At 36.5% G+C, this 25,222-nt stretch overlaps 1 protein-coding gene across 1 annotated transcript in view; it reads left to right on the top strand.

The window, feature by feature from the left end:
* LOC131698671 (WD repeat-containing protein 36-like) overlaps window positions 1-25,222 on the top strand; it is a 49,187-nt gene that overhangs the window by 14,384 nt on the left and 9,581 nt on the right. The window contains exons 3-14 of the mRNA XM_058991701.1: window positions 7,642-7,742; window positions 13,217-13,334; window positions 15,044-15,176; window positions 17,678-17,732; window positions 18,054-18,186; window positions 18,426-18,601; window positions 19,773-19,893; window positions 20,632-20,697; window positions 20,977-21,060; window positions 21,474-21,628; window positions 23,984-24,098; window positions 24,961-25,126. Coding sequence (XP_058847684.1) covers window positions 7,642-7,742; window positions 13,217-13,334; window positions 15,044-15,176; window positions 17,678-17,732; window positions 18,054-18,186; window positions 18,426-18,601; window positions 19,773-19,893; window positions 20,632-20,697; window positions 20,977-21,060; window positions 21,474-21,628; window positions 23,984-24,098; window positions 24,961-25,126 — 1,423 coding nt within the window. The remainder of the gene's footprint in view (window positions 1-7,641; window positions 7,743-13,216; window positions 13,335-15,043; window positions 15,177-17,677; window positions 17,733-18,053; window positions 18,187-18,425; window positions 18,602-19,772; window positions 19,894-20,631; window positions 20,698-20,976; window positions 21,061-21,473; window positions 21,629-23,983; window positions 24,099-24,960; window positions 25,127-25,222) is intronic.

Below are 25,222 nucleotides of genomic sequence, written 5' to 3' on the forward strand. Positions count from 1 at the left end.
TATAAACAAATTAATTAATTACTATATATGTGACCCAGGACAGCGAAATCAGTCACTTGGTCAAAAATTTCAAAAACTGTTTTATTGTGGCAATGGATTGGGCATATAATAAGCTTTAAAATAATACCAAACTTATTGATATATCTCAAATGGGGAGATCAGCAAAGCCAGAAGACGGCATTTTGAGAAAATTAAGTTGAAACATGGGACACCTACTTTCCAGCTATTTCCTTAGCAACCATTGTTAGAATTCTGACACATACACCAAATGTTCACCAATAACTCCTCATACCTTTCTGCAAAATATGACAAAGAAATTATATGATACAAATATTTATTTAATTTATTGAAACATAGAAAAATTCATTTTTTTTTACAATTCATAGCGATTTTTTTTTTTTAAACAAAAATGTAAATGCTTTTAAATTAAAAGTGCTGAACTATTTACATTTACTATTTACATTTCACTTGGTATTTGCATATTCTGAAATACATATCTTGGTCTGCCTTACCTCAGTTAACATTAGCTAGTCCAGGATTAGTGCTAATCGGTATGTGAAACCAGCCATTTAAGAGTTAAAAATCATTAAAAAGCTCTGATTAGGCAAATTAATTATTGCAGCATGCGTAAGCAGCCTGACATCTGTTGCTTGCCTGCCTCCTGACTTCTTGTACCGAGGTACCAAACCAGATTGTTTGTAATGCTTCAGCAGTGCTGTCAGCTTATCCTGGCTGATGCTGAAAGATTAATACAAATCATTTTCATAGTAATTTAAATTCAGAATTTTTTTCAGAAAGTTTTCAATGGCAAAGTGCTTACCAGTGTAGAAACTTAAACGCTTCTCTGCAAACACGATGGTCCTGTATGTAGTAGGTTGTTCTTTGGTGTTTTCTAGGCATCTGTTCTTTTCTTTTTGAGTTTGTAGTTAGCTTGTCATTGCTGATAGTGGCGCTGATTTTTCCTAAGAGAATCAGATCCTTCTCGTAGTCTGGCAAATAACCCATTGATGTCCTCAGGTCAAGTATATATTCATCAGAAAATACCTTAACACAGGGTTTCCCGTCATTCAGTTTGAAGTTGTATTTAGATGACTTATTTACACAGCTGTAATTATGTATTTTTTGCAACTCGGTTCTAGTATTGTTATCAATAACAATGTCAGCGACATGATTCTCCATCACCACAGCTACTTCATCAATGACAGCCGCGTCGTCATCACTATCGGCACTGAAACGATCACTTTCGCTTATGCTGTCAACATTATCAGGGTCATCTACATCACCACTCTCACTGTCAGACTCAGACGAGCATGCACATCACATCACAAAAATATTCCGAAACCAGCTGCATCCACTGTCTGTCAGTCGCATCAGATTCCATGTTGCTGGATCGTAAAATGTTAAGAGAATTTGCAACATCCTGTTCTTTTGATAAAGACATAATTCGCCTGTGATTTTTTATATTTATTTATTTATTTATTTATTTATTTATTTATTTATTTATTTATTGCCGGGGTTTAATATCACAAGTTCTCTGCGTTCACAACCACAGCAATGCCGCTGTCCCAGAAGTCAATGCGCGTGGAGGCATTCAGCCAATCGGTGGATACTACAAGAAGCCAAATGACGTCACGCATAGCAACAAGCAGAACTGTTTACACTGCAACCACTTCTTAAAACCGTTTTCATTGGCTAAATAAGATGTCAGTCTATTAATGACCTACAAGGCGGGAAAGAGGGAAACTACAGCTTTCAAAAGATACCCGGATGATGTGTATGCGTGGAAGGACGCTGTTGCTGTGATTCCGTGAATTGTACGGATTTTAGTCTTTGTTTCAGCTACTTTTGACAATCTATAGGTCGCTGTTGTTACCAAACTGTCTATTTACAGTATAATAGAGACATTATTTCACAAAATAAACTTGATAAAACGATAGTTTGGACTGTTAAGTACACAAAAACGTGTAAAACTCAAAATCGATAATTCATGACTTCACTCAGTAATCTGGCCGCTGTGTAAAATCTACATATGCGACTTCCGACTGATTTTGCTGTCCTGGGTCACATATACACTACGTTCCCGCTCGCCACGTCGACACAAGCAAAACCTTTTCCCCTGTGGCTCAACTGTTTTTCGCCACGGTGGCGAAGGCTTTGAAAAATGTACTTGTGTAAGACTGCCAGTACATTCAACGTCTGGTGGTAGATGAATCACTACAGACTATTTAATTTGATTTCATTTTGCCCAATGAAAGCCCTTTAGCTTGATCACATAACATATGCATGCTTCAAACATTCTGTTTGGCGGGAGGACAGAGGCTCTAATTAGAAACAGTCAGCAGACGGCGCTGCTTGTAAAAAAAAAACCTAAAAAAACACATGGCATCCAAACAGAAAAAAATGTTATAAAGAAAAATTGTAGACAAATTAGAATCATGTTCTGAAAGATGTAGCTCAAGGAATACCAGTCACCCATCTACACACAACTAAAATATGACCGTGATGCTAGTCATAGGGAGGGCAGTCATGGTTTCAAACATACCTTTTCACAGACAGCAAAACACGCAGCTTCAAAAGATCACAGCTAAGTTTTCTTTTTTTTTTTTTTTTCCCCTTTTGTTTGCTATCTCTTCAAAATGTGCCGAAATATATTTTGGAAATAGTAACAGAGTGGATTGGAAAGAGGAACAATTTAATAAAATAAACATTTATTATTTTAAAAAGAAGGATTCGTCTCACTATGATTTGAGTTTTAATGTCAGAATCGGTGCAATATTACTGTCAGTAGTCACAGGTGAAAGAACACGGTAAAAAAAAAAAAACATTTTTTAAACACAGTCGTGGCTGTACAGTCCTACTAATATTATTAATCACATCAGTACAATCTTGTGTAACTAGAGCTGCGGTTGGTCAGGGAGGCATTAATAGTAACATACACTAATAGCACTGTCTACTGGCACAATTTTGCTTTACCATTCGGTTGTGGAACGAAAACCGCGTCACAGTCAAAATAATGTAAAGGATTACGAGTACATGAATATTATCTGCAAACCTATTCAGAATTTAGGAAATCTGTAATGACGTTTTTTCACGTGGGACTGAGTTTGGCATTTATTAAATGTGAATCAGAGTTATAGGGCAATTTAAATATAATATGTATGTGTATTGTAAATGGCATTTAAATATCTACGTGTTTTCAAATAAAATACACTTCTTTTTGCCTTGCTGAAACAGTATGTTTATAACTTGTTTATAGGGGTAAGTTTTTCTAGTGTGGCTAAATAATTTTGTTACTTTAGCCACAGTGGCTAACTAAATGAAAGTCCTAGAAGGAACATAGATATATATTATTTTAGAGGTTGGCATGGGTACCCGAAAACCCGGGTACCCGTCGGGTTTTAAATTACCCGACGCTACCCGGGTCTCTTTTTACTACCTGGGTATCGATTTATTAATTTGAGAATTTAAAGAAAATGTAGCAAATATGACAGTGCAGTTGTAAGTGCAGGTCTCTGGCCGGTGTAATAAAGACAACATTAAAACAAGCTTTTGCATTAAGCCTTTTCTTAACTGACAGGATATCAATGTTTTACAGAAAACAGTAACACAGCGAGTGGCAAGTACACCTCAATAATAAGAACTGTGGCAACTATTCTTCTCTTAATCGGAAAGAAAACAGCATCCTGTTGGTTTATGTCAGTGATAACTCTGTGATCCATTAATACCAATGCAGAATGCTTTATCTACAGTTATTGCACAGATATAGTTTCTTACCAAAAAGATCAAATAAGTAGCCTTTATTTAAAGATAAATAAGCAAATAAATCAAATAAAAATGAAATAATGTGGAACACATTAAGCAAGTGTGCTTCTTCCTTTTGAATGAAATATTTCCGTGGCAGAGTTTGCAAATTCCGTTTTCTCCTGCTTGGTAAAGAAATTCCACCTAATGTTTTGCTTGGGTGCCATTGTTATGTATTCACAAGGCAGACTTTAGTGATCAGAAACGGCACTTCCAAACAGACGCACATGTCTCCTTAGCGACTGTCATCAAAACCCAGCTGGCTCAATTTACGGTAGCTATTGCGACAGTCCGTATCATAATAGCGGTGCTGTACTACTGCACTAGTTTTCAAACTGAACATAACAGCCATGTTAACAACAACAACAACAACAGCGGAATATGGCCAATATGTGTCACAAAAAATCCTGCAGCATGATGCGCATTTAACATTAATAACTATTTAAATGCAGATTTTTTTAAATTTAATAATAATAATAATAATAATAATAATAATAATAATAATAATAATAATACAAATAAATAATATTTAAATGTTTCCAGTACTAAAAAAGATCTGAAGGGACTAAATGCATGTGTACTATGTAGTATTTAAATATGTATCATGGACTTTAATATATGTGATTTTTTTTAAATCATTACCCGAAAAAGATCCAAGTACCCGGGTATTTTTCACAGTGGGTACCTGGTTCCGGATTTTCTACCCGTGCTGACTTATATACACACACACACACACACACACACACACACACACACACACACACAATTGTAGTCAGGCATTTAAAAAAAAAAAAAAAAAAAAAAATTCCTGAGTAATATAGGCCTAAGACAAACTGAATTTAAAATACATTGTGATTTATCTAAACATACATTATTTTAATTTATGTATGTATGTATGTATGTATTTACAGTGCCTATAGTAAGTATTCATCCCCCTTGGATGTCTTGATGCATTTAAATGGGATTTTTGTTCCTTTGATTTACACAACCAACTTCATGCTGTGAAAAAATGGGGGTGGGGGGTGAAAAAACAAATCAATTAAAAATAAAAACTTGAAAAGTCTTTATTAGATAAGTATTCACCCCCTTTGCTATGACACTCCTAAATAAGCTCTGGTGCAACCAATTGCCTTCAGAATTCACACAATAAGTTAAATGGAGTCCATCTGTGTGCAATAAGTGGTTCACATGATTTCAGATTAAATACACCTGTCGCTGTAAGGTCCCACAGTTGGGTAGTGCATTCAAAGCAAAGATACTTCCATGAAGTCCAAGAAGCTTTCAAAACAACTCTGGGATAAAGTTGTGGAAAGGCACAGATCAGGGGAGGGGTATAAAAAGATTTCAAAGGCATTGAATATCCCTTGGAGCACAGTCAAGTCGATCATTGAGAAGTGAAAAGTATATGGCACCACCCAGAATCTGCTTAGAGTAGGCCGTCCATCCAAACTGAGCAGCCGGGTAAGAAGGGCATTGGTCAGAGAAGCCAGCAAGAGGCCAATGACAACTCTGAAAGACCTACAGCGTTCCATGGCTGAGATGGAAGAAACTGTCCATGTGTGAACAATAGCTCAGGTACTGCACAAATCTGGCCTGTGTGGAAGAGTGGCAAGAAGGAAGCCATTTCTGAAAAAAGCCCATGTAATTTGGAATTTGCAGAAAGGCATGTGGGAGAAAAGATGTGGCAAAAGATTCTGTGGTCCGATGAAACACAAATTGAACTATTTGGCCTAAATCCAAAGCGTTGTGTCTGGCGCAAACCCAACACAGCACATCACCCAGGTAACACCATCCCTACTGTGAAGCATTTTGGTGGCAGCATCATGTTATGGGGATGCTTTTCATCGGCAGGGACTGGGAAGCTTGTCAAGGTAGAGGGCTAAATGGATGGAGCTAAATACAGGCAAATCCTTGAGGAAAACCTGCTTTAGTCTGCAAAAGACCTAAGACTGGGATGGAGATTCACCTTTCAGCAGGACAATGACCCCAAGCACACAGCCAAAGCGACACTGGAGTGGCTTAAAAACAAGAAAGTGAATGTCCTAGAGTGGCCCAGTCAAAGCCCAGACTTGAAACCGATTGGGAATCCCCATCCAACTTGACAGAGCTTGAACAATTTTGCCAAGAAGAATGGGCGAATATTGCATGATCCAGATGTGCAAACCTGGTAGAGACTTACCCCCAAAAGACTCACAGGTGTAATTGCTGCCAAAGGTGGTTCTACCAAGTATTGACTCAGGGGCGTGAATACTTATCTAACCAAGACATTTCAGTTTTTTTTTTATTTTTCATTAACTGTTTCACAATAAAAATTCTCTTGCCTCTTCAAAGTGTTGAGTAGGTTGTGTAAATCAAAGGAAAAAAAATCCTGTTTAAATGCATCATGATTTCAGGTTGTAACATAACAACCTGTGAAAACGTCCAAGGGGGGTGAATACTTACTATAGGCACTGTATTTATACCCGTATACGTATTACAGCTTATTACTAAAATAAATAAATAAACCACGGAAATCAGTCCTCGTTTGCATATATATTAACGTGAACACAGACTTATTATTATTTACAATAAAGGAGACATTAATGATGGTTAAATGTGATTTAAAACTTGTTTTGCTGTATTTGTTTGACAGGAGCGAACTGCGCTGTGTAGACCTACTGTTCTCAAATAACAGAGTTTTTCTTTATAATACCCATATGTCATCATTTGTCTGCGATGCGACTTTATTTAAGACACCTTTGGAATAAGTGCAATACGCTTTCGGTTCGCCATTATGAAACCAGTTGGTTCATGGAATTTAATGAAGTGCGGCTCTAACGCGTACTTTATTTCAATTGAGTTCGGCATGCCTCTGGAGCATCCGTCTGAAACTGGCCTAACATATCATCAGTAAGCCGAAAGTGATGCTTACTGCAAATATTATATCATGTACATACAGGTATGTCATTTGTTTAAGCAAACAAGGTTTGATTTCAGGATGATCATCTCCAAGTTCATTTATTAATGCGGATTTGCAATCCTGAATAGAAATAAATCATAACTGCAAATAAATAAATAATATGCATGGCCTGAAAACAACTTCACCAGTGATTCATATCTACTGATTCATGAAATTCAGTATTTAGGCCACATTGTGGGTGTTGGGTGGATATTCTTTTTCTTCTTTTCCAGGTTTTTTTTTTACATTTTTTTATGTGGTTGAGAACCATCCCATCCTGGTGGGATACTATATTGAGTGCCAGTTAATAACAATCTGACAGTGTGGCGTAATATACAGTATAACCTGTTAACTAACAGTCAAACTACGGTAACAAACCATTTGTTTTATGCTTGGTTCTGTAGAAATGTGGCATCTCTGCAGTAAATTGTACAGAACAATGCATGTCTTACCTAAGCAAAAATAAATTAAGATAGAAAACCACATCAAGAAATAATGCAAAATCCATATGCAGATAAGGAGAACGAGACTTAACTTGTAAATTTAGGATTAATGAGTCGAAAAATGCAAAATTTCAGGAACCAAGTAAGAGAAGCAAGTGTTTTAAAAGAAACAGCTGTGCTATGATTGTTGAAAATAAGGCTTGCCCGGCTGTAAACTCAAGCTATTGCTGGTGAATGAAATGCCAATTGTTCCTTGGCTAGGCATTATATTGTATATTTTTTGGATTAGCAAAATCAGGAGCCCTTATGCACTGATTTACATTTGTATGTTCGTTTGTCTGTTGGTCACAAGGAATAGAAAAAAACATCTTCCATTCCATGAATTGCTCTTACTGTATCTCTATTTCTCTATTTAACTGTTCTCTCTGGTTTAACAAAACACTATTCTGTTTTTTCAAGGCAATGCACTTTCTGGGGACATCACTTGCCTGGCAGCTGATAGAATGCTGGTCTTCGTTGCTCATGGAACAATTGTGAAGGCATTTGCCAGAAGCAAAGAGGTAACTTGATACTTAAATCTGACACTTTTGGTCTAAGGGGATTGCACAGGGTATACAAACAAATACTCGCATTCAGATGGCCTGATAATTGCCATTAAATCTAGCAACAAAAAAGGATGCTGGTGGGCCTTCCATTATTTGCAATATGAGCATTCTTATATATATAATTTATTTATTAAAAAAAAAAAAAAAAAAACGCAGACTATGCCACTGAGAAGTCATTTAGAGAAACCTCTTTTAACATATTCAGCATGCAACAAAACAGATAGTTGAACAGAACTAACTTAAACTTATTATTCTGGGCACCTAGATATAACCATCTACTGTTCATTTCTATTTAAACAGGCATCTAGTCTATTTATTCATTTATTTTCTTTTATTCTTCTATATTGTACATTATCTAATTTTATTTTTACTAAAACCACACACTTTAGGTCCTCCATGGTGTGGCTGTTCCTTGTAAAGTGCTGAACTATTGTTTCATTTTTTTTTCTATTTCTTATGTTTGATAGGTGGTTCTATATTCTTTTATAGAATGATGTACCTGTCTCTCCTACATTTTATTTTATTACATTTTATGCAAAATATACCATATGCAAGATTGCTATCTTTTGCATGACTGAATATTATATTATATGTGCTTTTACAAGTTGCAATGTCCCTTCATGTATCTATGATCCCTTTGTTTACTGTGGACTAAAATTTGCATCTCTTCTAAAAGCTACGATCGGTGCTTTCGTTCTAAATTGTGAAGTATATGAAAATGTTTCCAAACTATTTTTGAAGTGTTGGGTAATCATTTAGAATATATAATTATTAATGGTACTCTCTTAACCCTCTGTTCTCTTTTCTTCTAATCAAGTAGTTCATTCCTATTGAGTTTGTCAACTTTTCTCAATTCTCTCTTGATTTAATTTGTTTTTATATCCTCGTTTCTTAAGATTTATTTCCTGTCTCTGTTATTTGTAGTCATTTTCATCAGAACAGATTATTTTTATCCTTATACCCAGTCCTTTAGGGATTGCTCTTTTAGTATAGATAGGATGTGCATGTGACAGATGTAGGTATTGATGCATATCAGTAGGTTTCAAGTAAAGATCTGTTTTAATAGATCCTTGATCAAGTTTAATCAAGGTGTCTAAGAATTCAGTTTCATATTTTGTCCCCCTTAAATCCACCGAAATGTCAGGGTGAATATAATTTTCTAATTTATGAAACTACTTCTGCATGCGTCCATATTCCAAATATGTCATCCACATATCTTCTGTATTCTAATGGTTTCTTGTCTAGTTTACTCAATAACATTTCCTCCCATTTGCCCATATACGTGCTTGCAAAATGCATACCTAATTTTGAGTCTATTGTTGTGCCATCGTTCTGTTTGTAACTTTTATTTCCAAATGTAAAATAACTATTTTCTAAAACTATCTTGGTCATATTTAATATTTCGTCCGTAGGTATCATGTTCTTATCTGCTCTCTTTTCCAATGCCTCTTCACATGCTTCTAATGTTTTATGCAACTTTTTGGATAGATGTTTAAGTACTGATATTGTACCTGTAAAGAATATAGTAATCAAATACAGTGGTTGAACCTAATGTATTATACACATAGACACTCATTTTGAGATTGGAAATTGACTACATAGGGCTAAAAAAATAATCTGTAAGGCTACCATAGGTCCTGTACAACTCTTTGCACTATTCTGCAAGTCAACAGTTACACCCCAAAAGTTTACCATGTGCTCTTTATTTACTCCCGTTTCCCCAAGTCAGACAAGGACGTGCTTGTTATCAAAATAAAAATAATCAATTTAACATTTAATCACATTTAAGGATATTCCACGAGCTTCAGAAAGTTAGGAGATATGTTCATTCTAATCATGCTGGGGTGATTTGCACCCCTTGCTGCTGACAAAGGGTCAATAACTTTTAAATCAGATGCTGGTTTCTGACAGCCAGTCAGAATCTTGTATCTGTCACATTTTCTAAAACTTTCAGTCGGCATAAAGAAGTCTCTTCTGTTTCACTGAGTAGGTAGTTTTGGAAATTACAGATCTCCAATCCAGTACTTGGATCAGAAAGAGCATTTTGTATTGTAAGAGAGTATTTGGAAAGTACATGATAGTTGTGGAATGCACAGGCCAACTGGTATTGCTGACTCAGCAGACGGTCCTTTTGTTCTGTTCAGTTTGACGGTACTTTCAGTCAACATGAAGAGGTCTTTTCTGTTATCTCCTCAAATGTTGTCTGCTTTATTTGTTTGACATGGGTTTGCAATACAGTACCAATAGGGTGCACGTATAATGTTGCATTAGTTGCTAATGCTTCCATAGAAACAAACACAGCAATAACAATTGATAAGGAATGATAACCTTAAGCCTTATCTATTAAGATAGTATAGAGGAACCTTTTCATCGGTACATAAAGTAAATAAACCATGATGTTACTTATTTGCCTTTGATAAAAATGTATACTGATGAGTCAAGTAGTTGACAAAACAACAAATGCACACTGTATAATTAGCAGAAAAGAGAAACATTTGCTTGTTGTCAGTAATTATGACAGATGGAAGAAGCGAAAACAGTTTCCTGTTGAGTTTTTTCTACTGAATAATTAGTAAATGTGATTTTTGCAGATATACATTTTATTTGTTTATTAAATCAACAAAGACAAGGTGTGAAGATTTTATTAACCTCTTGACCAAAAAAAAAAAAAAAAAAGCCAGTTACTGACTTACTAAATTCTGTCTCTCCACTTCCATACTGAAGCTTGTCTTCTCAAATGTGTATTTCTATTGTAAAGCCAAGAGTGTTTTGAGTAGTCGGTTCATAAGGGAAGCTACAGTAAAACCTGTTTAATCCAGTCTTTGCAGATCGGCATCCTGGATCAATCTTTTGGTCCTGACCAAATCTCTATGAAAGGAATGGTGTAACCCAGGGTGCACATCTCTGGGTCTTTGAACGTCATTCCAGATTTACGAGGTTATGGGTTTAATAACTAATTAATTATTTCCTGAATAGGGGAGTAATTGGATCAAATATATGGGCTTGAATGGCCCACACTGTGCACCACTGATGTAGCTGGAATCTGTCAACCTCAACTATGAAGCTGTGTTATTTTTCCATTTTTACTTTAATAGATTTGTTATTAAAAATGATATCAAGGGGGCGCAAGTGAGCACCTTGCAAAAGAGCCCTGCTCATCTGCATTTGTAGTTTATAGAGCTTTTAACCTAATTTCACTGCCAGGAGTCCGAATCTGTAACCAGAGTGCCTCTTTTTACCCTTTTAAAGACCCCACCCTGTTAGATCAAGGATGCAAGAAACACGGGGGAGTGGGTACCTCCAAAATGAGTATTCAAAATGTGTACAACATTACCTTTTAGCTGATCAGCTAAAAGGTAATGTGTATCTTATTGAGTAGAGTTGTTGCTTCAGGTGTTAGTTGGCTTTTGTATTCCTAATTAACCCTGATTTAACACCAGGCCATTACCCTTATACCAATACATGATTACACCAGTTACATTTATACACATCCCAGAACATTTTTCAAAACCAAAATAGCTACTACAAAACTACATCATTTAATAAAAGCCTTGTACAGTCCACCCTCTTTATACCGCCAGGTATAAGTGAAGGTCAAAAAACCCCCCAAAAAAACACACACAAATTAAGGTCAAAAGCATTCTTTAAGCAGTTAAAAAAAAAAAAAAAAAAATTATGTACAGGCAAACCACTTTTTTTCTTTAAAGAAAAGTAAAAAAAAACAAAAAACTATTCTGCTGTTTACAAAACTGATGCTTTGGTTTGTCAACCATTGTTTGTGCAAAACTTGCATGTAAGCAAACAAACCTCTTGCTGTACTTTTTTTATTTTTAACATTTACTGTGGTTTATAAAAGTCACTTATTTTAGACTGCGTCAAGCCTTTTTCAGGTTAAACAAATCGACCCGTTCCATTACGGTAAGCCATTTGTTTTTATCCATTAGAATGTCTCCAATTGTCCTTAAATTAACAGTATGTGCCTCACTTAGGCGAGAAAACATTTGTGATGTCTTGCTGACTTGCTTTATTATTTTCAGATGCATACATGCAGATTTTTTTCTTTAGCTCTGGTGTTAAATGTAGGGTCGACTCACCATTTTGTACTTACTGTTTTGTTTTGGGAGCTGAAATGATAGAAATGAGGGCTAGCATCTAAAAAAGGGGTCTTCTCAGTGTACATTTTTAAAAGATTAAAAAAATATATTTACATTTACTACTAAGCAGTACATAATACATACAAAAATAAATCGGTTACTTAAGGAAGCATTATTGTGCACTCAGGTACTTTTGTAGTGGAGTACAGTGCATATAGAAATGCACATTGCTAATTTACATATAACGTACATTAACTGGCTCTCTTAATGGGAATACTGCCACTGAAAAATGATGCAGATCACCTTGTACTCGCAGATGTGACTCACACAAGCAAACAAATGTCAAAAACAGCTGCAAACACTAATTTGTCAGTAAAACTTCTCACAAACAGTGGAGTTTGTTTGTTTTTGTACTTTTTGAAGATTTCGTGTTTTTGTTTCACATTTGAAAGAAAGGTGCAATGTGTTGGTCAGTTGTTCAGTTACTGTAAAATGATTGGTTGGTTGGGATGTAGTAAATAATGTATTTGACTTTGGGCGGGTTTAAATCCCTGCATAATGTAGTCGTGCTTCCCCCTCAGTTTTGTTGAAAAATGATTCAACAAAACATGTTTCAAATTCCAGTTTACAGTAATTGGTGTTCTAATGTTAGATGTGGTGGATGAAAGGGAAGAAAAACATTTTCTCCTTGTTTCCTTTGTACTTGCTGTTTTATTTTCAGTTGCAAGTACTTTCTTGTCTTTTTCAATGCATGCTTTATCACACCATCAGTAACAGATTTGCTTTCTGATGATTCATGCCGACGTTTTCAATGAGCTAGCCAACAATGAGAGAGGGTACTTTCCCGACTGGGGTGATCCACAAGGCAGACCCCTGTGTACGAGGGATACCTATTGAGGGAAGCTAGACGGTCATTCAGTCAGCATTTGCATGTTTAACAAGGGGAAGTTCACACTCCTGGAATTTGCAAATTCACTTCTTATTTTGCTTTATCTTTTCACTTACTGATTATAATTGTGACTAGGCTGTGCCATTGTGGAAGTATCTTTATTTTATCAGATAGTTAAACAGACATTGCACGGAAGGCTTCATTGTAATAATTGTCAGCCACTCCCTTGTGGTTGGAATCTCCTTTTTTGCATTTGCAATGCAACAAGGGGGACTCCTCACAACAGATCTGTGCAAACTCACTCCTTTGATTAAACTACCAAGTCATTGTTTTGACAGGGCTGTGGTGACGTGGTATAGTTTTTTATCAGACAGTAACATGAGCATTTCCCCCCTGATGGTTTCAGTCTTGGTCCTGTATAATGTAAATGTGTTTTTATTTTTCAGGTGGTACACACTTACAAAGGCCACAGTGCAGAAGTTCATCTATTGCAGCCATTTGGGGACCATGTGATTTCAGTGGATAGAGATAATGTTGTTGTTATCTGGGATGTACAGTCTGAAGGTACAACTAATTTGGAAATGTTTACTTTCCCACCTTTATTCATGGTAATAGTAAAAAGTCCAGCTACTACCATTGTCTAGTGAAGTAATTACTGATGTGGACCAAACAGAGACAACCACCTTCATAAAATCATATTTTAGTATGTTTTCAAATACTTGGGGTATTTTTCTTGATTAGGTAAAAAAAGCAAATAACTCTTCAGATTGATGTCTCGTTAGAGGTAATGTGCATCTCATGTACCAATTAGGAACTCAGAAAGTAGCGCACAAAGGTAAAATCCAGAATGACAAACCAGAGAATGATAAAACCTTCGGAATGCAATCCAGCACTCTTTGTGCTGTATATCTGGTGCTTCCTACCGAACATTCTGGGATATTTGTGATACACATAAGTCAGTTAGGTCTCATAGGAAGTTCGAGACCAGGGATTTACAAATGTAGGTCATTATTCAATTGCCATTGCTGCTGCTCACAATTACATCGAGTTCCTATTAGAGCAAATCTTGGGGAAACAAGGTTCTGGATTATTTAATGTCAGAATAATGTTTTCCCCCTTAGAAATGAACGGTCATCTCAGGGGGCATATCCTGTTCAGAAGAAATCCGTGATCTTGTTAAGTCAAGACCAAATTTCTATATGATCAATGAAGATAATGTATCCAAAGAAATACACTTGCATCAGTGTTAAATGCAACACTTTCTTTTATAAAAAGATTAGATGAAAGCAGAAAGTACTTTCAGTGAAATCTGTTTGCAAATGGATATTTCTTTTAGCTTCTGGGCATGAGGTTTTGTGTAAGGTTTGCTTTTGATATATTTTTGTCAGTGGTGTTCATGTTTTGTCTTTCATGTCCCATGTTTTGTCTTTCATGTCTTTCTGCCTGTCATTACAGAATGTATTGCCAGGCTTTATCTGTATCCCCCACATCATTGTCTCGACTATAATTTCTTGTTAGTGTTGTGGAAACTCTGCTGACAGAATCTAATTTCACCCTTCACTTTGACCTGACCCAAGATGGTCGCCATTTTGCAGACTGTTGTGCTTTCCGTATGATAAAGCTAACTTAAAGCTTTGATATATTGCTTTCATACTCTGTACACTGTTGTATTCTGTGGTCCTCTGGTCATTCTTTTTTGCAAAGCTGATGCTGCCACAATTGCTCAGTTATATAAAAGCTTTAATTCTAAATGTGTAGCTGACCACAAAATGGAATTGTGGTCATGTGACTTTCGAAGTAAAAAGTTTTAAATTGAGATTTAAGTGCAGGCTCATTTTTGTTATTGTGATTTATCAGAACCAATACACCAATCAATAACATATTAAAGAGTGGACAGTATTTTGCTAGGATGTTTGTGTGTTCCTAATTAAATGTAAATACATGTTTTTGCTTTTTATTTAGTTCCTCTTGCATTGATAACATATTGTAGGCCTCTTTTTTTATAAAGATGTTTAATACAGAATGCAGTAAGACCCAGAGGAAGGTCTTGCATGTTTTGAAAGACAACATTCAGAGAGCCTTTTCTAGAACAGAAGTGTATTTTCACTTGATTGGTCATCAAGCATATTTCCAGATGCCACATACTTTTATGCTAGCCATTAGGTACTTGTTGCTGACCAATCAGGTTGAAGGTAACCTCCAGTAAAATGTTCTAATATAACCATTTTGCTTTATATATCCTAACATTTTTTGTTCTTTGTTTTCTTTTCCAGAGGAGTACCTACAGTTAAACTTTGATAAGATGGTGTTTGCAGTCTCTGCCATAATGCATCCAAGCACGTATCTCAATAAAATTCTGTTAGGAAGCGAGCAGGGGGGTCTTCAGCTATGGAATGTCAAATCAAAGTAGGTATTTCACTCCAAGAAGAACAACAATCATTTAGCACCTTTCATGCCAATGCAAGATGAAAGAAAGAAAAAACAAGATACTTAGTGAATTATGAATCCTCATTTCTAAGAAGTGAGTTTGAAAGCCACCCAAAATGAGTACAGCTACTCTTTGTCTAGGGCAGGGTTTTTCTAAGGGTCATATGGGGACTCAGGATGATTCAGAAATGCACAAATAAGAATGAAAGTAAAAGAAAATAATTATTTAACAGTATTATATATTCTGTAAAACACTGTGTATAATTATTTCTTTGTTTAGCAGCTCAATGTGAACCGCAGATGAAAACAAGTACACAAAATCTATCACGCCCATATTTTCCACCTGTACGCACGCATGATTTTGATTGAGTGGCTTTCATATAGGTGAAGCAGGCGTCTGCTGATTGATTGTTCGTATGGAAAGAGCTCTGTCCTGCTCATGATTTTTGCTGTTTTTAACTTGTAGAAGCACAGTGTTACTGTGTTTTTTTTTTTTTTTTTTTTTTTTTTTTTTTGCAAGTATAAATGCACCTCTAAACTTAATAGTAGGCTAATCACAATACTCATACTCCATACTTTGACTTTCTTGTTTCATTCATTACTGCGGCTGCATTTTAGTAACAGCAATAGCGACTGGTTGATTATGTTGGTGTTTGAAGTGGATGCATTTCAACAAAGGTTTGCAAAGATTTGTAATTTTGTTGAAGCTCACACCCTGGGATCCTTCAAGAAGCTGCTTGATGAGATTCTGGGATCAATAAGCTACTAACAACCAAACAAGCAAGATGGGCCGAATGGCCTCCTCCTCATTTTGTAAACTTTCTTATGTTTTTATTTCTTACTTGCATAGCAAAAACAAAGGAAGAAAACACAAAAGTACAAAGCAATAAAGTTATATACCCTTTGGATAATTATGCTGGCTTTAAAAAAGTGTATCATTGTTAGGTATTATAGTTTTATCTTGAGGTTATGTTTTTGATGTTGCAAATATTTTAAATGGCACACAATTATGCTGAGGTGGGAAGTAAATGTGATAAACATTTACAGTGCAGACTATTTTGCATTCGTATAATGATTTGCTGAATAGAAAGCGAATACGAGTGTTTCCAAAGAGATTCCTAAATACTGTCATTTTAATTCTGTGCATCCAAAGACATGTAATTAAGTTTTAAGAATTTTAGTATCCTGACTTAAACCAGCAGTTTGTCAGCCCCAGACTGTTGTGAAAAACAATATATTAAATAAACAGGGAAAAAATGTGTAAATAAGATTATTCTGCCTTTCGTTGCAACTGTGGTACCATTCAGTGAGTGAAAATTATAAAGGGTACTTTAGCTGAAACCTCCCGACAGTAGGGGTACAGTCTAGGGGTATTGTGGCCCAAGGCTTCACTGCAGTATTAAAGTAATTACTGATGTGGACTCAACAGATGACCTCCTTCATAAAATCATATTTACCATGTTTTCAAATACTTGAGGCATTTTTCTTGATTAAGTAAAAAAGAAAATAACTTTCCAAATTGATGTCTAGTTAGGGGTGCTCTGCACCCCATGTATCAAATCAAACTGTTACACTTTCTCAATAATAAGGAAATGCCAAATAAAAATGGTTTACAGTAGTAGTCTACATACAGTAGTAGTTTGCTGAGGACTAGTATTTGTTTATTGCAGAGCTAATACTCATTTTACCAATAGCAAATCAAAAAGTTCACTTTTTACCATATTTTATTGTAAAAGCAGTAGCCCACTTTCACTCTGAAGAAAGATAAACTTGCTTTGAACACAAAGACTTTGATCACTTCAAACTATTAATATTCTGATCTGAATTGGAAATGTATTGTTTATTTAAGAAAACAAATGGCTCCTAATGAGTTTTTTTTTTTAATGGAATAGTGTATAAGCTGATTTTATATATATATATATATATATATATATATATATATATATATATATATATATATATATATATATATATATATAATTACACACACATATATATATATAATGGGGTCATTTGGTACCATAAAGAGACATTCCCCACAGCAATGTCATTAGGAGATACAGAATGATGTTTCTCAGTATACCACGTCACACTTGAAATAATTCACTATGTATAACGTACACCATACACATCGCTACTGGGCATGAAACTATGTTGTGGCATGAAACTATGTTGTAACACTAAACCAAACCAACCACATTTTTGAGGTCTGTTAGTACAGTTCGTCAATCAACACTGCACCCTGCTGTTAAAGTATTAGACTGCATAAACAATTTCATGTAACAGCTGGATTTTATGGATAGGCACATACAGTAGTACTTGAAGATAACATTTAGGATAGCAAGCAGTCCAAAATGTGTAATGTCTCTGTTTGGGATTAACTGTGTGGCACTGATGTAAGCAACAGTTTGCACATATAGTCGCTGAAACCAACTAATAGTAACAATTAAAATATCTCATCTTTTTTTTTTTTTGTATAGCAAACTTTTGTACACATTCTCAGGCTGGGGTTCAGGAGTGACAGTACTTCAACAGGTGAGTGGTGTACTTTTCTTTTATTAACAAGATAATTTAATGTCATTTGGGCCATTACATGACAAATCAGGACACCTAGGGTCATTTTAGCACAGCACCATCTCAGATTTTAATGGAACTTGTTACCTATGTTTTTGTTTTGTTTTTAATGGAAACCTTGAATGTGTGTTGCTGTCACTGAAGTGCAGTTTAGATTCCAGCACCAAAAAATAAAAACATAATAAAGAAGAAATCAATTTAAAAGGATACAGGGAACTGTATACTGTGTTTACTCTTCGAATAAGCACTGTGTTAAATGTTGTTTTTGATGTACGTTTACAGGCTCCAGCAGTTGATGTAATAGCAGTAGGACTTGCATCGGGGCAGATTGTCATTCACAACATAAAGTGTGACGAGTCGCTCATGAAGTTTCAGCAAGACTGGGGCCCAATTACAGCAATATCCTTCCGCACAGGTGATACAGCAAAGGAATACTGCTACAAACATTGAAGTTAGGTCTGTGCAGAAAATGCTTTGATCTGATCTATTTTTATTTTGGTGCCTGTATCCTTGTACAATATAAAATGTAAGCCTAACTACTAATATACATATTTGGCCTCACTGGCTGAAGTTTAATTGTTACATACTTTACATGTGGAGATCAATGTTGAAAGTCAGGTTGATGTCCCAATGTTGTTTTATTTATATTTTTAGATGGTCATCCAGTAATGGCTGCTGGGAGCCCTGTTGGACACATTGGACTGTGGGACTTGGATGATAAGAAACTAATCAGCCAGATGAGACATGCTCATACAACAGCAATCGCAGGGATGACGTTTGTCCATGGGGAGCCACTTCTGATTACAAATGGTGCTGATAATGCCATACGGGTATGTACTTTCAAATTCAATTGTGTTTCTTTGAGCCGAAGCAAAGTTTCAAGATGACATTTCTACCCATCTACCCATCTAGGAGTGTAAGTGTTAAGCCTTTAAGAATGCCTGCAGCTAAAACTACTTTAATGCAGTATTGCAAGCAACTATGAACTATGTAAGAATATTGTCAGCAGTCACCCATAAAAAAACTATTTTAGTGTAAAATGTAACTTAATTTTGGGGTAGCTTAAATACCTGCTTACACAATTACCCAAACAAAATGGACATCCTAACAAAAAAAAATAGAAAATTTATTGAAGTAAAATAGAAAGATATTTATTTTTTACTTTTTTGTACTTTGGGTCAGTCTGAATATCACTTTCACTGTGATTTTATTACTGCACTCTACATTACACATACTGTGTGACCACAGCTTTCTAATGAAAAGTTCAATGTTTTTTTTGTGCAGTAATACTGAGAAGTAGATGGTCTTTTTTCAAGGGAAAACTAACATTATCTGCACTAAACCACATTATAAGTGATTCATCTACTGTAAACCAAATGGGAGACTTGGGAAAAACCCTTTTAATTTATATAAAGGTTTAATATTAGTCACACAACTGCCTTGGTCAATCCACCCTTCTTAGAATTACAGTCTATTTCATCTCTTCTAATAGGCCGAATGTATCAATGAATGTGACAGGATTTAAGCCATCTGATCAGAAGTATTGCTTTGAAAATAATTTTGAAAAAAAAGTATTTAAGTTAATTTGTTCTGAATAAATGAAATGCAAAACTCAAGTTGTTTTTACCTCATTCGATTGTTAGCATTAACAAGGATCAAAAGAAACAAAATAAGTGTCTGCGTTACATCTTGATTTATTGATTGGACATGGAAGAGTGAAGATTTAGTTACAGTAGGACTTTTTGGGCTCCCTTCGTCCCTCGGCCAATACCACCGTTAGCCTAAATACTTCACTGTGCAGTGTTACATGATTGTGGATTTCCAGTGACTTCTAAAAGCACCTTTTGTTTGGTTTCCCAGGGTTGTAAAATGCTCTTAAGATCCACAGTGGCTCATCCCGGTGGAGTATAAGTTGATCAAGTAAACCTCTTCAGTAAGTGAAGTACTTGCATGTTTTGGTTCTTGGATACTCATGATAAGATTGTGTGTTGTCTTGAATAGGTGTGGATATTTGATGCCCCGGGAGGTGGTGGCCGCTTGTTGAGAAGCCGCATGGGACACAGTGCTCCTCCTACCAAAATACAGCACCATGGGCAAAACGGACAGCAGATTCTCAGTGCTGGTAAGTACCAAAAGCCGTTCACTTAAGTGTCAGTAAGGGATCTATTGTTGGATTAAAATCCTGATATGATACGTATTACAATATATTTGATGGTCCCTACTTTGTACACTTGTAAAAACCTAATTGAGACAGGGGAAGCATGTACCCATCATTCAACATATCAGTCAAGTAACGTGTATATTAAATTAAAGATATACCCAGTGGTAACTGTAATAAAGATGTTTTGCTTTTTGAAATGCAAAGTTCTGTAATGTCAAGAAGTATGAATACCTCTTCACATTTATTACCACCATGGATTTTTTTTTTTTTCTAATGATACAGTACATGTAGGCGGCACGTTGCACATTTTTAACCAAAATAAACCAACAATCAAAAACAAATTTGCACAATACATTTTGACAGGATATTTAAATGAAAATAGACACTTGCCCTATTTATGTAAACGTTTGTCGCTGAAATGTAAAGTGGGGCTATCCACCTGACCAATCAGGGAGCCTTTCATCGCAGCCATGAAAGGGAAGATTTTTGAACTTCAGTTCTCTGTGATCTATGAGAGGGAAACCCCTGCCTCAAAAATAAGGGAATGCCTTGACAAGGAGCTAGTATATTATGTGTACCCCAGCTACTGTAACCAACATGTTGGGACATTTGTACAGAAAACATCAGACACAATTTGAAAAACAGTACATATAAAAATGTAATTTTGAAAAACTAACATTCCAACCTTTTTCTGTTCAGGTCAAGATGGAACGTTACAGTCGTTTTCTACTGTTCATGAACGGTTCAATAAGAGCTTGGGGCGTGGTGAGTCCTCAGTGCATTGAATACTAGCCTGGATAAGTTTATTTAGTTTTTTACATGTGTTAGTGTGTACAAAGTTACGCACACGAGATTGGAGGTACTGATGAACTGCTCTTCACAGGGCCCATTTCATAGAGAGAATTGCTTCAGTCTTTTAAATACAAATTTCACTGGCATAAGTGCCATGCAAGACATGTAATGTATTTCTGAAACAAGGAAGTATTTGTAGAGAATGAAACTTGGTTAGCTTAGGTGTCTGTAACAAATATATTTAATTAACAGGTTCCATTAACAAAAAGAAATCCAAGAAGAAAGGACTTCAGTATGATACCATGAAACTCCCTCCCATTACAGCGTTTGCTTCAGGTATTCTCCCATTCATTTACAACATCTGTTGATTTGCAGCACCTGCTGCATGGGAGCAGATTGGCACAAACTGCACAACAACTTGATTTTGCTGTACTGAGTTAACATTGCAGTTCTTGTTTCAGTTTAACATAAACATGTGGGCAACCACAAGAAATGTTATGCAGTTTAAATGATGATATTAGCCAACAAAAGTGTTACTGTGGTAAACTGTGTAACATTTTATGAAACATTTGCTTTTCAAACCTGGAAACTAATACAGTAGTAATATTATTTTTTTTATATCGTAGTTTATTTATTTACTCATAGTCTCCAATAAATACCAGTATCTTTTTTATATGTAGTTTTCTGGGAATGTTAACCGTTCAGATTTGCTAAGAATTCTGACTAATATGCTTTTCTTACTAATACAGAAACAGCACGCCAGAGTGATTGGGATGGTATCATTGCCTGCCATAGAGGCTATCTTATCGCAACAACCTGGAATTACCAGAAGACATCCATGGGAGCATACAAACTGGAGCCAGAGCGATTCCACAAAGATCGGGGATTGAATGTGCATGCCACGGTACGCTTTGATTGTTTTTACTGATCTTGTTATCTTACATGCTGCGTGCAGAGATGTGACCTTTGTGATAGGAAACAGCCACATGGCAACTTTCCACTTACAGTTACAGTTGAAATGGGCTGTGTTTCTGATAACGTTTGGACCACCTTATTGTGGATTTTGCTTCCGTAGAACTTGTGCAGTGTGTCAATGGGCAGAGAAAATGTTTCTTCCATCAACAAGTTTAAAGTCATAGTGGTGCAATTTTGAGTTGATCCATGCCATGAGAAAGCCAAAATATACTTAAAGGAAGTGGCTTTTTTTTTTTTTTTTTTAATTTAGTCGTCGCCAATTATTTTACCCCGGTTTTCACCCCAGTTTAGCATGCCCAATTAGTATCTGTATCCCCGGCTCACCACTCGCAACCCCCCCGCCGACTCAGGAAACGGAGGCTGGAACACGCGTCCTCCGAAACGTGCTCCTTCCAAGCCGTCATTTTTCGCACTGCAGATCCACAGCAATGCCACCAGACCTATAGTGCCGGAGGACAACACAGATCTGGCGGCTCCGCTGCAGAGCCACAGGCGCCCTATCGGCCACAGGGGTCGCTGATGCGCGGTGAGCCGTGGATTCCCCTGCCGACATAAGCCCTCCCTACCCGGGCAGCGCTCAGGCAATTGTGCGCCGCCCCCTAGGAACTCTCGGTCACGGTCAGGTGTGACATAGCCTGGACTCGAACCTGCGATCTCCAGGCTATAGGGCACATCCTGCGAGGAGCGCCTTTACTGGATGCGCCACTCGGGAGCCCAAGGAAGTGGCTTTATGAACAGATTATTAAGTGGTTGTAGCTACCAAGCACTGTCCTAAGTCTTACTCAACATTCACTTCTATTCACTATATAAGGTTTCAGATGTGCAGCTTGGAAATAAAATAAGATATTGCAAATACATATGTTCGTTTTAAAACTACTACACTGTACTACACTGAAAGAAAGTCGGTTTGCTTGCTTTGTCTCCCAGGAAATAATTTGCACTTTTACTTAACCCTTTGTGGTCCTATGTTGGACCTGGTCCGACATTGCAGTATTCCCTTTCCAGTCATCAAAAAGACGTAAAAAACAGGTCTCTAGTCATTTTTTCTCCGGAAAAAGCCGAGAAAATGATTCAATGGCCGAGTGAGACCGATAGGAGCCGAGAGAAGCCGAAAAAAAAAGGGGCGTATCTCATGAATACAGATAGCCCCGACACAACATAGATAACACGGACATAAACAAACGAGCTGCTTCTGCATCCAGCGCTCAAAGAATATCACAGACATTTGCAGAGCTTTTTTTTAGATTTATAGTAATAAAATAATGACTTGGATCGCATTATTGAGGAGTTTGGTGATAAAAAGAGTGATCAGGAGATGATTTATCGGTATGCACTACTATGTAGAGGTATGTAAAAAATACAGCGAACAAGGGGTGGGGCAGGGCTGGAGATGCAGTACTGAGTGTCCTGTTAAACCTGTATTACTGTGAAAAAAAACAGCGTGTCTAAGATAAACTGTGCGTGTGAAAATAAATTGGACCTGACGCGCTAAATAAATGGACCGCTAAGGGTTAAAGCATGTCAGTCATTTGATCACGCAGCTGATTGGTTACTAACAGGAAAGAATGTCCTGAAGGGGTGGGGACAGTTTCACTCTCCAGACCATCAGTAGCAAGGCCTGCAAACAAGAGTGCAGTACCAGGTACTGTTTTTTTTTAAATGAAAATACATGTTTGCTAAAACAGATAGGTCTCAAACCTGTAGGTTTGAAAACAAAGTGGTAAATGGATGTGCGTGGCATGTCAAATTTATGGAATTATTTTGTTAGCTGCAATCACTTTGGGGTGAGTAGTATCTGTGGCAGAAATACAACTTGTGTTGAAACTAGCTGGAAAAGTATGTGGTCTCCACGAAACCTCTTTTAAAAGATATATTACTAATTTCTCTTAGGAAGATCATTTGAGTCCTCCTTGTTGGCAGGGAGCACTATGGAGGAAGAATATGGCTGTACCGTTTGGCTGTATGGCTGTATCGGGTTACGCAACGGCAACAGGGAAACAACTTGTCCACTCTAAAAGCAACAACCAATACCAGGTGGCCAGCAATGCAATAGCATCATCTTCGAGCCAATAGAACAAAGCAGGCCACCAGCAGTAGTATGGATGCTGCAGATGTATTCACATAGTTATTAAGTGCCGGTATCTGTCTCTGGCACCAGGTACATCTTATTGTTCAGCTTGTGCTGCCCTTTTCAGTGGCCCCAGTGTCTATACAGTTGTGGTGGATTCATTGTTTATTTTGTGGGTCTGTCTTATTTCTGAATTTTTCTTTTCTTCCATGTAAGGCTGTGGATATAACATCTTGTGGCAACTTTGGTGTGGTAGCACTTTCAACAGGACACATTGATGTCTATAACATGCAGTCAGGCATGCATAGAGGTCAATATGGCAAAGAGAAAGGTAAGAGTTTTAATCACATCGTTTCTCTTTCTATATGTAATGTTGTTGAAGCTGACACCCTGGAATCCTTCAAGAAGCTGCTTTTTTTTTTTTTTTTTTTTTTTTTTTTTTTTTGAGATTCTGGGTTCCATAAGCTACTAACAAACAAATGAGCAAGGTGGGCTCCCCTCTTATGTATTTTTTATAAATCTCATACAAATGAATTCCTGGCTATATATGTAGTGTTTTAAGTTGGCAGTGAACTGAATCATAAAATGTTTCTTTTCTACCAACACGTGACATTTCTAACAAGCATGTATAACAATATTTGTAACTGTACCAAAGTAGTTACTTAATACCCTGTGCATATGGAAATTACGGAAGGTGAAGAAACTGTATTTTTTCCAGCTGTAGTGTTCCCAGTTGTCATGGAAAGACTCCCCAACGTATAGGGACAGATGAAATGCTGAGAATTATAACTTAAAAATGCTAAATATTACAAGAGAGGACATTTTCAGCTTGAAATACATGAACAAATTAATTAACAGAATTTCTGAATGTAAGTTGATGTTTCTACAACAACTGTAATAATTTACTGTAACCTGAACATGGATGCCATGAGAATACTTGCTTTATTAGCTTCTTATATGCCAGAGGTTGTTTTTTTTTTGTTTTTTTGTTTTACTATTTTGGGAAACTGGCTACATTTTTAGAAACATTTCAGTACCATTAAGACTGAATTCATCTGCAAGTCAAGCTGGATTCTGTAGCCACTTAACTATTTTTTATTCTACGTCAAACATTTTAAGGGCAAATATTTAAACTGTGCTGTGCAAATTTTTCTTTCGGCATTAATGCCTTGTGGACTATCTTTGTTCTTCAGCCCATGAAGGTCCTGTTCGAGGGGTTGCTGTAGATGGGCTAAACCAGCTGACAATCAGTGTTGGTGCAGACAGACTCATCAAGTTTTGGAAGTTCAAGTCTAAGGAATTGGTTCACACCGCTACACTGAGTTCCTCACCTGCTTCCATGCTTTTACATAGAGACAGGTGAGCTGAACAGTTTCATACTGGCTGTGGATTATTGTTACACACAGTACCGTGATCCAGTATATTCAACCACCCCTATTGGTTTGTGATGCTCCT

This window comes from Acipenser ruthenus, chromosome 2 (genome assembly GCF_902713425.1).
Source record: "Acipenser ruthenus chromosome 2, fAciRut3.2 maternal haplotype, whole genome shotgun sequence".
Lineage (NCBI taxonomy): Eukaryota > Metazoa > Chordata > Actinopteri > Acipenseriformes > Acipenseridae > Acipenser > Acipenser ruthenus.